The 14,414-nt window shown below is 37.0% G+C and overlaps 1 protein-coding gene across 2 annotated transcripts in view; it reads right to left on the minus strand.

The window, feature by feature from the left end:
* The window catches only part of galnt2 (UDP-N-acetyl-alpha-D-galactosamine:polypeptide N-acetylgalactosaminyltransferase 2), a 75,996-nt gene extending 64,757 nt beyond the window's left edge, over positions 1-11,239 (minus strand). The window contains exon 1 of one of the 2 annotated variants that reach the window (XM_079634943.1): positions 10,843-11,239. In XM_079634943.1, the coding sequence (XP_079491069.1) occupies positions 10,843-11,103 (261 nt within the window). In that variant the 5' untranslated portion in view covers positions 11,104-11,239. The remainder of the gene's footprint in view (positions 1-10,842) is intronic. The other variant, XM_079634944.1, reaches the window with a different exon arrangement.
* Between the last annotated feature and the right edge of the window lie 3,175 nt (positions 11,240-14,414).

Raw genomic sequence — 14,414 nt, forward strand, 5'->3', positions numbered from 1 at the left:
TTCTAAATGTACAATCGATAGATAAGTCCTCATAATAATATAGTTTATATATCATATATAATATCATTTAATGATTAGTTGGTATTATATAGTGTGATATAGAGTTTACACATTTCAAAGTAACAATTAACGTTTATTGGTGTTGTACTTTTGCTTTAATTAATTGATTTATTGTACAAACACATTACCGATCTATCGTTATTATCCCTTTAATTAAATGGAAGATGGCAAAAGTAATTTAAATATTAAAATAGGCTGAACAAAATTAATATCCAAAAATTAACCAATAAATATCCAATAGGGCATTAACCAATACTGATAAATAAATAAATCATATTTCAGAGAAATTAATAACCGATAAGGTTCAGGTATATTGTGAATCCCTATATAACAATGAATAACGCTTCTCTACATCACATCGTCATTACAAGCATCACCACAGCACCACTAAGAACATAGGCAATGAAATTAGGAATATTTTCCATGATTTTTGAGTTAAATAATTAACTGCATTTTAGGGGGGTTAATTTTTCATGGGTCTTTTGAAGTCCTCACATTCTAACTGTGAAAGAGCTGCCTTTAGGCTTGAACGCTGGGAACAATGAGACACACTTTACAGCATTTGATCTTCATCTCTATTTCAAAAGGACAGAGGGAGATTATGTTGCTCTTGTGGCGAAATCTTCTAAATAGCCACAGTCAATTATATCCTGATTCCTGGTCTTAAAATATATCTTTAAGTTAGACTGTTACTGTACTGTTTAATGTTACATCTACTCCATCAGGACGATCATTTGAAGATGCACACAGCACATACAGTCCGCCTGGAACCACTGGACAAATATCCTCAGGGAAGAAAAAAAAAGTATGGATTTTTTTTTTTACCCAAGGCTAAACTCTCTTCTGTGGTATTGGTTTCTTATGCAATAAAATCATGAGTTCCATCTGCCTTCAGAGAATACAGATATTTCCTTTGTGAGCTTCATACCCTCTACTTTCCATTGCCTGGTGGGAACCTAGGCTCAAAAACATGTCTAAACTATTTTCACCACAGATATCTCGAAAAGCTTGAGCCAGTAAATGCTTATCAAGTAGTCTACAAGCACTCAGTTTTTGTTATGTCTTGGATATGATGGAGCAGAAGAGTGATAAAACTAAAGCTGATACAAAGAGATGTTAATCACGACGGGAGAATGTTAAATTTGACAACAGTACTAAAAAGTAAAAAGATGAAGGGCAATCATTTATGTAAAGTATAGTTGATGCATAATGTGTCCACTGATTTTTTGAATCATCACATTTAAGTGAAAGTGTGTATCTTAGCTCATTTTACCTATTCTCCATTTCTAAGCAACATTTTGCCTTCAATTCATAATGAACTACAATACATTTTTAAAAGATAAATATATCATGCAAGTCTCTCAATTGATATAAGGTCATAAAAGCTGTATTCTTACTATGGTAATTTTAATAGAAATAAAAGAAAGTAAAATGTTTATAGCTGGCATGTGACAATTGAAGGGTCTAAAGGAGTGTTTTTTTTTTTTTTTTTTTTACTTTTTACATTAAGTACTGCATTTTTAGAACGGAGTATCTTGCAAGATGCTTTAACAGACGCAAACACAATGTCCATCTAACAAAAACTGTGTTCAAGGGCACCTTACACTTCAATTACTTAGACTAAACAATAATTTACGGACAATTACCCAATGTTTTTTTTTTTTTTTTTTTACAAACTGTTTCCTACAAATATCCCTACAAAAGCACTGGTATCTAGGTCTCGATGGACCAATAAGGTGGCTGGCGGTGTTAATCATAAAAGATAACATCAGAGAATGATGTCACGGAGTTGCCACAAGGGGAATATCCAGTAACTAAACCCTGTTGAAGAATGAATGAACCTTAACATCAAAAGCTCATTTCTTCTCATTTGCATTGCACTCATATACATCTCGCAGTTGCAAATACATAATATCACAGAGACATGCAGAGACTGATGACTGAACTAAATGTGAAAAACACAGAAAGATGACTACGGTACCCTGCAGAGGATAATCGATTTTCTCTAATCACATATTCAGCTGGAGATGCATTTCCCTAGACATTGTCCCTTTGGGTAAACAGGCTTGGGGTTTTCCACCTTCACATGTTATTTGCAGACCCTTTGGAAGTTAAAGGGGTGGTTCAGGATTTTGGACATCGGACCTCATTTTCAAGTTAGCCTGGTTGTTATTCATCAGTGGAGACAGTTTTCAAAAAATTGCGCTAGCCTAGCACAGGCGAACTATGCAACTGGAAGGACTGGATTAATTTTTTTGAAAACTGTCTCCACTGATGAATAACAACAAGGCTAACTTGAAAATGAGGTCCGATGTCCAAAATCCTGAACCACCCCTTTAAGGTGTCCACAGATGTAAGTTAATTTTCTTTTGCTAGTGCATATTTTATTCTATTTTCTTATGGATTTTGCAATTCATGCATCACTTCCTCCTGGCTCACGGCCAGTGTGCTGACAACCCATTGGGTGAGACTGAAGTTAACTGGAACTCAAATTTTCCTTCCTCTTCCTGTTCACTCAATTATCATCTTACAACCAGGAAAGAGCTGCTTAATGAGAAAAACAACAGTGCCTTTAGTTTACAAGTCTAGAATCAAGCATGGATGCATAAAGAATTATTCTAAGAACAGAGATTAGGAGAAATTGTCTCTGACAATGTGAAGTGGCAAGCAGGGATGTATTAATTTTTTCATATCTCACTCCCCAACAGAACAGGCAGTTGTGGGAGAATTGAAAAGGCTTTCTGCAAATCCCCACAGAGATCTTTATCTAACCAAATATTACAGAAAATTCATCTCCGATGCCAAAGACCTCAATAAAAATGTTGAATCTTTAGACAAGACAATACTTCAAAAGTATTCACTGTGCTTCATGTCTTTCTAATGCAATATTTTACCTTTGGTTTTTGTTTGTTTTTTAAGAATTGTATTTTTTATTTTTTTTTAAGTTTGGCGTTGAAACTAAAAAACAATTAGGCATCAAAACATTTTAAATGTACAGTATGAAAATGGATATTCATTTTGGGATTTTTAAAAAAAAATTACATTTAAAAGTTATCAAATTAAAATTATAGCAATAACTTATTGTAAAATTGGAAATATATATATAGTAATAACAATAATAGTGAAAAAGCCTATATGATTTTGACAAAAAGCCAATATGATTTTTCATTGGCTTTTGGATTATTGCAGAAAATAAGTTCTGTGACCAACAAAAATGTATGACTCTTACACATTTTGGTCATCAAAATAATCCTTACAAATGTATGAATTTTGAAGCCAAAAAACAAAATCACTAAAAGTAAAAAAAAAAAAAAAAAAGCAAGCAAACAAACCTAAATGTTAGGCTATAAATTAACTACACCAGTCGCATGACTTTATCACTAGTGATGTAGTACTCGAGTCCGAGACCGGTCTCGAGACCGATTTCTGCTTTCTCGGACTCGTTCCTTCAAAGACTCGGTCTTGACTCGGTCTCGGACCACGGTGGGAGGAGAAGGACTCATAATTTCAGACCGAGTCCTCGAGTTTTTTTTCCAACGCATTTTTTTATGTTCATATAAAAAAAACACACAACACTAATAATAACACATAACAAAACACATAACAACAATAATAATAAAATCCAATGTTGACGGGCATTATTTGAAAATGACATCCCATGGTGCAATGCATACTGCCGTCAGAGTCTGCTGCCACAAGACAGTGTCTTCTTCAGTTGCTGCCTGGTGTGAGCGGAGGCAAGATGAGCAATTTTTTATTTGCTCTGCATGTCCTAACTATGATTAAAAAAGTCAGGGTGGGCTTAACATGTTGATGACAGAGCAGCACTGTTGAAGCAGTTTAGAAAAATTGGCAGAAGATGATGCATGTGGTAGGGATTTTTTTAATGATAGTAAAAGCTTAGTCCATAAATAAGACATTAAGACTCTAAACAATTCCCAATCTAGCTTAGTCTGTAGGCCTAACTGTTGATTATTAACTGGGGTGATATTAAATCATGAAAAATCACAAAATCTCGACTCGGACTTGCTTACTCGAAGACTCGGTCTTGACTCAGACTCGACTGTATTTGAAAAACAACGGACTCGGTCTCGACTCGGACTCGACCCTTCAAAGACCCGGTCTCGACTCGGACTCGATTTCTGACAAATCTCATGAGTGGGGCATTTCATGTCATCGAATAAAACATGAAAATATCTTGAGCTTCTATTAACCACAGACCTTATTTCAGGCATTTATCCAAAAAAACTCATTTAAAACTTGCCCATTCACGCCCACTATTTCAGCTAAAGCTCCATCTGGTAGAAACAGAGTGGACAGAGACACAGGAATTCCATGGTCATAAAATCTGCAACTCCAAGACCTTTGACCACTGAGGTCACTCAGTTATCAATTATATCCTAAGTTACAGAACAGTCTCTTTCAGTGTCTTTAAATCCTTTATGGAGGATACATATACAACCATGTCCCTGTCAAAGGTCAGGTCATAAAAAGCAATGCGTCTCATATGATCGTCTGCTCATATCAAAGGTGAAAACATTAGGAAAAACACTTAGCTACACAGTTTAGTTTGTAACTAGTTCATGGCTTTGTTTAAAACATAAGGCCCTGATTCAATCTCTGGAATTAAACTCTGCTGATTCAACAAGACGACAAAACATAATCTCATGAAATCCGGTTGCCAACTTAAAAGCAACCATAAAAAAAATATTGAGGTCTTTTGAAGCTCAGCTAGTAGATAAGAGGTATAGAAAAACATCCCATGGCAAAGAACTACAAAAGCATTTTAAGGGTGCAGAGTTTTTTCACATATCTCATGGAAGAGATAAAGCCAAAGAAGCTTTCAAATATTGCCCTTCAAATTTAAACCCAATTCACCCTCTGGTGAGTAAAACGTAACCTCATATATCAACGTAAAATCGTTTGGGACACAAGAGGCGTTATAGGAGCTCTCTGGCATCCGCTAGTATTTAGCATCGGCCGTCCTCAAAATTCACAGCACGGGTGCGTTTAGCCGAGCATCTCCACGATATCAGAATATGAGAAACTCACTCTCTCACATAAAAGGAGGGCCACTGCTTTGCTTTCATTCCTCACATTAAATTCATCTGTATGACAGTCATCAGACCCAAATTACATCTTTTCCTCTGGTATCAAAGGGAGAAACTAAGACAAAAAAGGAAGGCACACGAATCTGTCATGCACTTTGGTTCATCCTGATGTTAACAAGCTTTGATTTGAACAAGTGAGTGAAAGCAGTACGGCCCCATCCCAGCACCGCCACTGTAATCCTGCCAACAAGGGCAGAACAATCAGCATGTCAATAATTGTGTTGTGGAGCACATATCAGATCAAACGCATTTCTCGGTGGAGATAAAAGCCCCCTGTTTCCCTATCCCGCCCGCATCCTAGAGCAGCCCCGGCTCCAAAAACCAAGCCGAAACATTCAGAATCCGACCCTTGCATAACCGAGGTATTACAATCGGTGATGAGCATCTGTACAACCCCACCGCCATCCCGAGGCTGTCGTCCACTCGCTGGTTGCAGGAACTCATTTCCTCGCTGAGACACGATCTCTGACATCTGTTTAAAATCTATTGCGTAACTAGCACAGTTCTCACAGAAATAAAGGTCATGTCAATTTAAACTCTTCAATAAAATTTATTCATTTTGTAATTTTAAGGATATAAATGAACAAGCTGCGCATCAGCAGCAGCATCGATGTCCTGTTCAACAAAGAGAGGGATTGAATGTGAAGTGCCCTGAGCCAGATGAAGGAGCACTAACTAGCTGTTCATCCACTTGCTTATGCTACACTATATGACGCTTTAATAACGTTTCCACAAGCAGCCGTCTTCATACATTACGAGGTTATTGATTAAACTAATAAACCAGTAGAGAAAGTGGTAGTTAAGCAGCAAAGTCTTTGAAGTCCAGTTCAGTATATTGGACGTTTCACTGGGTCTGCAGTTCAACTTGCAGGACAATAACGACTTGTGACTCGTGAGCAACAAACTGTGATCGATACAATACAAACAAAAACATTACATTCAGTAATGTGCCAAAAGGGAGCAATTCACAAATGTGCAGTGGCATAGGCGTCGATTTCGGGGGGGACGGGGGGGACGCGTACCCACCAGATTTCGTCATGAGTCATTTTGTACCCACCACTTTTTAGGGTTGCTAGTAGGGCTGTAACGATACACCAAACCCACGATTCGGTTCGTATCACGATTTTTGACCCACGATTCAGTTCGTATCACGATTTTTTGGGGGATTTAAAAATAAAATAAAAAGAAATTCGGTGCTGATGCAGTGGTGACCCGTTCATGTAACGCGTCTTTGCATTGACTTAACATTGAAATCACTCGCGCCTGACGCGGTATTCGCGTCCGGTGTGAACGCACCATAAGGGTGGCGCTGCCAATAAAGCACCTAAAAGCTGCCACAAAGAACTGGCAAAAGTAATCTGAATATGTCAAATATAGCAAGGAGACATTTTTATTAATAAACAAGTGTTTTCTGTGTCGCTGCAAAGATGAAGTTGACGCATACTTGCCAACCTTGAGACCTCAGAATTAGGGAGGGTTGGCATGTATGAGTTGACGGATAACATAGTCCGTATACGGATAACATAGTTTTCTTTCGTTTTGAATTGTTATGTTTAAAAAGTATGATTTAAAGCGTTCTGTAGATAATATATATATTTCTCAGGTCTATGAGGCGAGTAGGCTGTGCTGAGTTTCGGTTCATTTATGAGACGAGCTCCAGTTCATGCGCAGGCGCCTCCGTGTCGTCGTGATATCTAGGCTATTATCTGCGTTACTTATTATTTATTAAATCCAGGCAATCGGTTGATGAAACATTGATTAAAATTAAGATACAATTAATACAAAACGAAATTCACTTTAAAGAAAGGCTTTGTGCTTTCTGATTGAGGTCTGTGAAAGTTTTAAAGCATCTTTTAGTGCCGATTTCAGAACGGTCACGTCCGTAACATTGTTTTTTCCTCATAAATGCGAACTAAATAAAATTATTAATAAAATTAATATTTTATGTTCTGTGGAGCTCGTTTTATTTTTTTCTCACGTTTATATTAATTTCTGCTTAAATAATGAGTGTATGGAAGAATATAGCCTAATCCGCGCTCAAGCGCATGCATAAATCTTGCCGCAAAAGCAGGCTAATGATATAGGCCTATGTCTGAAAAATAATGAGGCATTTTTATTGTTTATTAATAAAATATATATTTCTAAATCAGTGTCGGCTCCAAACATATCTATATACATCTCCACTGTAAAGTCCACTTTAGAGAGAAATGCACCTTTCATATGGATTACAGCCTAATCAGCCGGTATTTGCTTTCGATTAAAAATTTTTCGTTTAAAAGTGGATATTTCGAGCTTTATATAGAAATATTCATCACGTTTTTGAGGCTATACACTGCATTTCAGTTCATTATTGAGACGCGCTCCAGTTCACACCATGGAGATAATTAGGCTATAGCGCGCCCTGTTTGTTTTATTTTATTTTACAAAAGCACAACGTTTTCTTGTAATTGTGAGTTTACCCAAATAAAAGTAGGCTACTTGCGACTGATGCGTTATTCCTTTTGGACCTCAAAAAAGATTGAGTATTTAAAGTTGTTTCCTCTAGGAAAATGCAAGTGTTCGCGCCGACGCCCCATGCAGTGCGCGCACACTCCGCACACACACTTTGGATATGCACCTAATATCCATATAGGCTAGCGAACATTTATCTAGGTTAAAGTTAGAGCGAGCTGCCATGCCAGATGGATAAGTCCTTTTCATGTTTAACAAATCAAATCATGCATTTTCTACCGCGAGTAGCTATAAGCGCTGCACCAGTTTGAAAAGGGTAAAAGCAGTAGCGAGGGGCCCCACTGATGTTGCTGCGTCTTTATATAAATATTTCTGATTGTTTAAATGATCAGCCCTCGGGGGCCCCTTAAAATGCGGGGTCCCCCGCCTCTGCCAGACGGAATGCCATACTAGGTTTTTGTGAAACGCCGCCACTGCTAGTAGCTTGCAGAGCTTACATTAGTAAGCTTCAGGACATCGTCTTTCAAAACATGACCTAAGCGAAAGATTAAAAAAAATGAATGCGTCATTGTACCCAGCACTTCTGAAAATGCACTTCCGAATGCGTCTCTGTCCCCAGCACATTTCAAACCAAACTGACGCCCATGTGCAGTGGTCCATTCACCTCATTGTGTCTTGATCACAATATCAAATGCACTCATACCAGAAAATAAGTTGGCTGAGTGCGGCTGATGGACGGCTATGGAAACAAACCACGAAACAAAACAAAACCTCAAGACAGTGTGCGTGTCACTCAATATAAAGGGAAGCACACAAGCTGAATATTTGCCTGTGAGTGAAGGAATTTCAGCAAACATCCCTCGAGACCAGATGGTATGTTACTAAAAAGTGTGGCTTCATGGTATACCACCCTCACTCAAAAGTGCAACATGCACACACTGTCAAGTGATGATTAATGGAATGCAGACATGCAGCTTTTAGGGATCAAAAGTTAGCCTAAAGTATGCACGAAATTGGAAATTTGAAAGATTACACACTTTAGTACGGCAGTCCTGATTCGTATATCCACCTTATTTATCAATGAGGAAGAAGGTTAAATATTTCCTGTTAATGTGATATTTCTGAAAATTAACAGTGCAGTTAACGGTCAAATTATTTGCTTAAAAATAAATGACAATTTATTGCAAATTAATATATTAAGTAGCCTACCACTTTGCAGCACAACCGACTTGTTTGCAGCTAAAGTAACTGCTGCACACTAGGTTACAAAATATCCGAACCCACACTTGCATTAAAAATAAGATTGATACAAACAGGACAAATATGTGTTAGTATATAATATGAATTAGGCCTACTACAGATTTGTAGTACAAAAAGCAATATCACAATAGTGCTAACAGCTGCGCTGTTCTGAATATCACTCCACCACTTCAGAGTTTCTTATTTTGATAGCGAAAGATTCAACGACTTGCAACACACAAATACATACTCCTTTGTGACGCCACCTACTGGAGTAACGACGTAAACAGCAGAAAACGTCACTGGAGGTTCTGAAAGAATCTTTCACTGAACGTACTCGAATTACTCACTCAGAAGAATCATAATCGCAACGACCACCAATAATTAAAAAAAAAAGTTCCAGACTAAATATTAGCTATCAAAATGTGATAACAGGAACTAACTCATGTATTAATTGTAACTTAGCTTGTCTTTAACACTATCTTGTAACATTACAAATACTATACAAACCGCTAATGGCTATAGTAGGCTATATCATGAGCAGTTTGTATAGTAACATTTTGTAAAGTAACATTTATATAAATGTATGTTATTTTAATACAAGTTACTCATCAGGGACGTGCAGAGAGTTCCTCAGGGGCAGGGGCTCAAATATAAAAAGGGGCATATATATAAATATGTGCTTTGTATCACAGAAATAAATTATATTTTTAAAGTTAAAAAATTCTGTATTTTTGATCAAATAAATGCAGGCTTAAAGCGCATTAGGGACTTCTTTTTAAAAAAAAATAGTAATGTGTGTGTGCAAAAATGCTACTTTTGGTGCTGGTTTGTAGTCAATTAACATCCATTAGGTCAACGACGGAGATTCAGATCACTTCAAGGTAAATTCGTCTGTCCATGTAATTTTCAAATGATTTATTTATAAATGACCGTCCAATGATATTTGAACTTCTTGTGCCAGATGACGATTGGTCGGTGTATTATGCATGACAAACAGGCTTCAGCGAATTAAGTAATATTTTAAAATATGTGTTATGTGGATTTTTAATTGAATCGACACACAACCTTTTATTATAAAAAATAATAATAGTAATAAAAAAAACGTTTTTTTTTTTTTTTTTTTTTTTCTGCCGTCGAGCCATACTCACTGAAAGACGCTCGAGAGCATCGGTTCCCAAGCAGACTGTGTGGGATACCTACGTGTACACTAATACATTTTCATTTTAAAACGCATAACTTTTGCTACGGTTATGCCTGCCGCCCACACACTACTCCGGAGTTTTAGACCCTCGAAAATGGAGACCGTCAGTCAAGACCGAAGCAAGACACGCACAACTTGACGCAAGTGACGCAACCCATAGCAACGCGTTATAGCAACGACACCTCAGACTGACAGACACGTAAAAATAAACGTGAATTTAGGCTACTTTAGTCTTGTACACATTGTCATGTAAATTATAAGCAAATGCATTTTGTTTTATTGACCACAATATTATCATTGATATATGTTTGAGAAGGGCACTTTTGATTAATTTTGAAAAAGGGCAGGGGCTCGAGCACCCAAAGCCCCCCCCTCTGCACGTGCCTGTTACTCATGTTTGTATAGCCAATCAACGTCCCTCTCGCCCCTAAAGAAAATCGGCGTAACAAAGCATTTAAAACGACTCCGGAATAAATACGCCTTTAGAAAGAAGCATAACATCATAGGCTTTTAATTCAGTTTAACCAAACGGGTTATTGGATAGTCTCGCAGTTAAATCACAGCACGTATAGCGATAACACTATCTTTGTGAGTCCTCTCAATACACTTTGGCTATTTAAACGTGTGGGCTTCTCTCGTCTTCTTTCGCCGTAGTGACTGTTTTTTCCTCATTCATCCGCAAACGAAATATCTCGAAACAATCACCCCCAAACAACTTATATTTGCGCCGATCCAGCAGCATGAAACACGAAGAAAGCAGCGAAAGGAAAAACCTACCTTTCGACTCAGCGTTGTCCCCGAATAGAAATAATATGCTATGCCAAGAACCCAAAGCACAGCAAAACATAATAATATCCTAGATTTCCTGCGCATTGCTGTGATTTTGGATGGGATAATACAGTGGCTGACTCGGGGTTTGTGCCGTGAAAAGCCACTGACGTCCACGTTCTGCGTCTCGCTGTGGCTACAGCGCTCAACTAACACGAATTCACCAGCAGCAGCGGTTGGACAGAAGAAGAAGCAGGAAACAGCCAGCATCACCGGGTTAGAGGGGAAAGGGTAACCGACTTTAATCCAATCACGCTCCACAGAGACGCGGACGGAGGAGGGCTGGGGGTGGGGACATCCATCGTTAGCCTGTACCTCAAGATGCACCGAGGAATCATTGTTTGGTTCATTCTGCAGATCTGACAAATACATATTATTATAGTGTCACGTTCTTTTCACTGAAGTCATAGAAAAATATGCTCACTTTCCGCTAATGCACATGTAACCTAATGTGTACTGGCTTATATTGTGCACATTATGTCTTTTGACCAGCTTAAATTACTATTTTATTAATTTTAGCAAGGTCTTGGATTTTTTACTTCGTACAAAATTAACAAAAAACGCATCCAATTAAACTTTGAATAGTTTTATGTGTGAAGAATTAGTTTATATATGAGGGCTGTAACCAAGAAGTCCATTGACTGTATTATGCATTTACCTAATTTTTAACAAAATGTAAAGAAGGCCTGATAACAATTTTCATTTTAAAATCACCATACTTAATGTAGGCTACCCTTCCATTAAATTACAAAAGTACCAAAGACTGTACATTTTTTTGACTGTTACTAAAGTTAAACAAAAATAATAAAAACATGTAAATAATAATAATAATAGTTTTGTTTCTTACTTAAAAATCATTCAATGTTAACTGAAATATACAAACAGAAAATAACAAATATAAATAACAAAACAAAATAAACTACAAAGTAACTAAAGCTAAAATAATTCATTCATATATTAATTCATTTAAATTATGAAATGAAAATTCTTAAAACTATATAGACATACTTAAAAAAATAAAACTAATAAAATAACAAAAACATAACTAAATGACCAAAAATTGTCTTTAATTAAAATTTAAATGAATAAAAAATGAATACATTTTGTTTTTAATTAAAAATATGAATAAAAACGATTATAGTATAATAAAATAACACTGCTTCTGACCGCCATAATCCATCTCTATATTTTTCCCTATTGGAGACAAGCAATCGAGGATTTGTATTTGCTTTGGTTTCCCATATATTTCTGTATGGGAAATTTGAAAAGTCAATTACAGCATCTTATGGTCAAGGACTGTCTATTTAGACAAGAGCCATGTGACTGACATGTAAAGCAATTAATCACAGTTCTGCCATGACAACTCTCAGAGAGATTGTCATGGTAATGGATATAGCAATGTTAATGTATGGTCTTAATGTATGGCGGAATATATATGCTACAGAGAATAAGTATAGAGATTTGCTACTGCAAATGCATTCACAGACGGGATGCTGTGAGCATGTGAGACGCTGCTGCTGCCCATATAACATACATGAAATAACCCCTGTAGCAGATCTAAACAGGTGGAGCTGGGGAAGGTGGAGGGATGTCTCACATGCTCACAGCAAGCAATGCCAAGTATTTGAATGTTGAGCTGCAAGCTCATTGGCTGCTGATTCCACAGCAACCAATCAGCTGAGCTATTGAGTTAAGGACCTATCAGCCTGTGCCATCTAGTTTCATTACAGAACTTTGTATTTATGCCATATAGGGGTGGGTTATCTATATTGTGGTCCACTAGAACAGTGATTCTCAACCTACAAGGCCTTTATCCGAGACAATATTTGAATATTTATATTCGCGTTCCGGGGGGCACCGCAATTTGTCTGAAAGGGCACTTTAGAGATTACAGGGGCACGGACTGGTGGCAATATCTGCTGGAACCTCCAGGAGATTTAGTTTAAATATTTCAAAGAGACCTTCAGAGATTTCAGGATGAGCCGAACTGGTCCCAGCAATTTCTTTCTGATGACTGATTTCAGACGGTTGATAGTGACATTCACTTATTCATCAAAGTCAACTAATATATATATTAAAAATGCTTTAAATTAGCAGTACCCTACTGTAATGAATAATAAGCCACAGTTGGACGAACAAGATTCTTTGGTTTTAAAGAACCCAATAAAGTTTGACATGTTATCCACATTTTTCTGAGCCATCAATAATCTGAATAAAAGACGAGGCTGATTTAGAAACACTGCTGCACTTCAAGGAAACACTTGAATGACCTATTTTTCATATGCTGACAAGCACTGCAGACTGGATCTTTATGTACACAGTGCTGCAGTTAAAGATTTGGGCTGGCAAGTGCCACCCCATCTCGCTTCAAACTTGAGCAAAGCTCTTATCCTCAGATTACTCCAGGACAGCTGTTGATGTTGTAAGTGTGCTGTAAAATTATTAAGATTGAGTGTCTATGAAATAACAAATAGCCAGCCATATGATTCTAACATGATTTGCCTAGATTCAGAGCACTCACATAATAAGGTAAAGGGGTTGGGCTATTTATTTATTTGTGTGTATGTATATATGTATTTACAAATTGCACAAATACACACAGTAGGTAATACAAATACAGGAATGTCTGGAGGAATGTGTAAATTGTATCTAAATGCTACAAAAGTGAAATAACCTATGACTTCTGAGGATGAAATTTAAATATCAAGAATTTCAAATGTCTTCTATGGCAATGGACTAAATTGCCACCAGACACAAGAGTTAAAGAATTTCCCATGTCTGGTTCAAGTTTTGAGCCTGCATGTTTTGAGAGATTTTCTGCATCACAATTTCTGAATTGCCGTGCTTTTATGTGTCCCTTATGTCTGTCTCGTCACAATGTAATTCTGTCAGTGTCCCTTCATAACAGAATAAAAATACCTCAAATGACATGTACAGTATTTTAACACTCTTAACAAATTTGAAGCTTAATAAAATGGTTTTATTTTCAAAAACCAACACAATTGAGCATCACATTATTGTTCTGTGTGGCTGTGCATTTCCTCCTCTTAAACTTGGCATTTGAAACCTCCTCACAGAGGGAACATTTGGCATGTAGCCTACAATTGGAGAATGCGTGTCATTTCCTATAGTGTGCATATATTGTAAAAGGTTTATAATGCTTTATTGCTCCCCCAGCCTTCCACTGCTTTACAGTCCCTCCAAATAAGTTGTAAGAACTTCCTCTAGAAGAATGAAAGGTGACGCTATGCTTAAATTGGGGTATTTAGGGAGGAACTTATAATTCTGACCTATCATTTAACCATGTTGATGGCTACAAAAAAGTGTTTTATTCTCTCATGTCATGAAAATTCTTGAGTATAAACACCCAGTCCACTAGGCAATTCAGGAAGAAAGTTTCAGGTGTCAGGTTTTTAGGGTACAATTGTCAGGATGATAAGATCAAAAACCTACAATAAGATATTTTCTGTTCTGAGATATAGCCTGGAGTGAATTGTAAAAACTTCCAGGGTGTTCATTGA

Source organism: Phoxinus phoxinus (assembly GCF_949152265.1).
Source record: "Phoxinus phoxinus genome assembly, chromosome: 14".
Classification (NCBI taxonomy): Eukaryota; Metazoa; Chordata; class Actinopteri; order Cypriniformes; family Leuciscidae; genus Phoxinus; species Phoxinus phoxinus.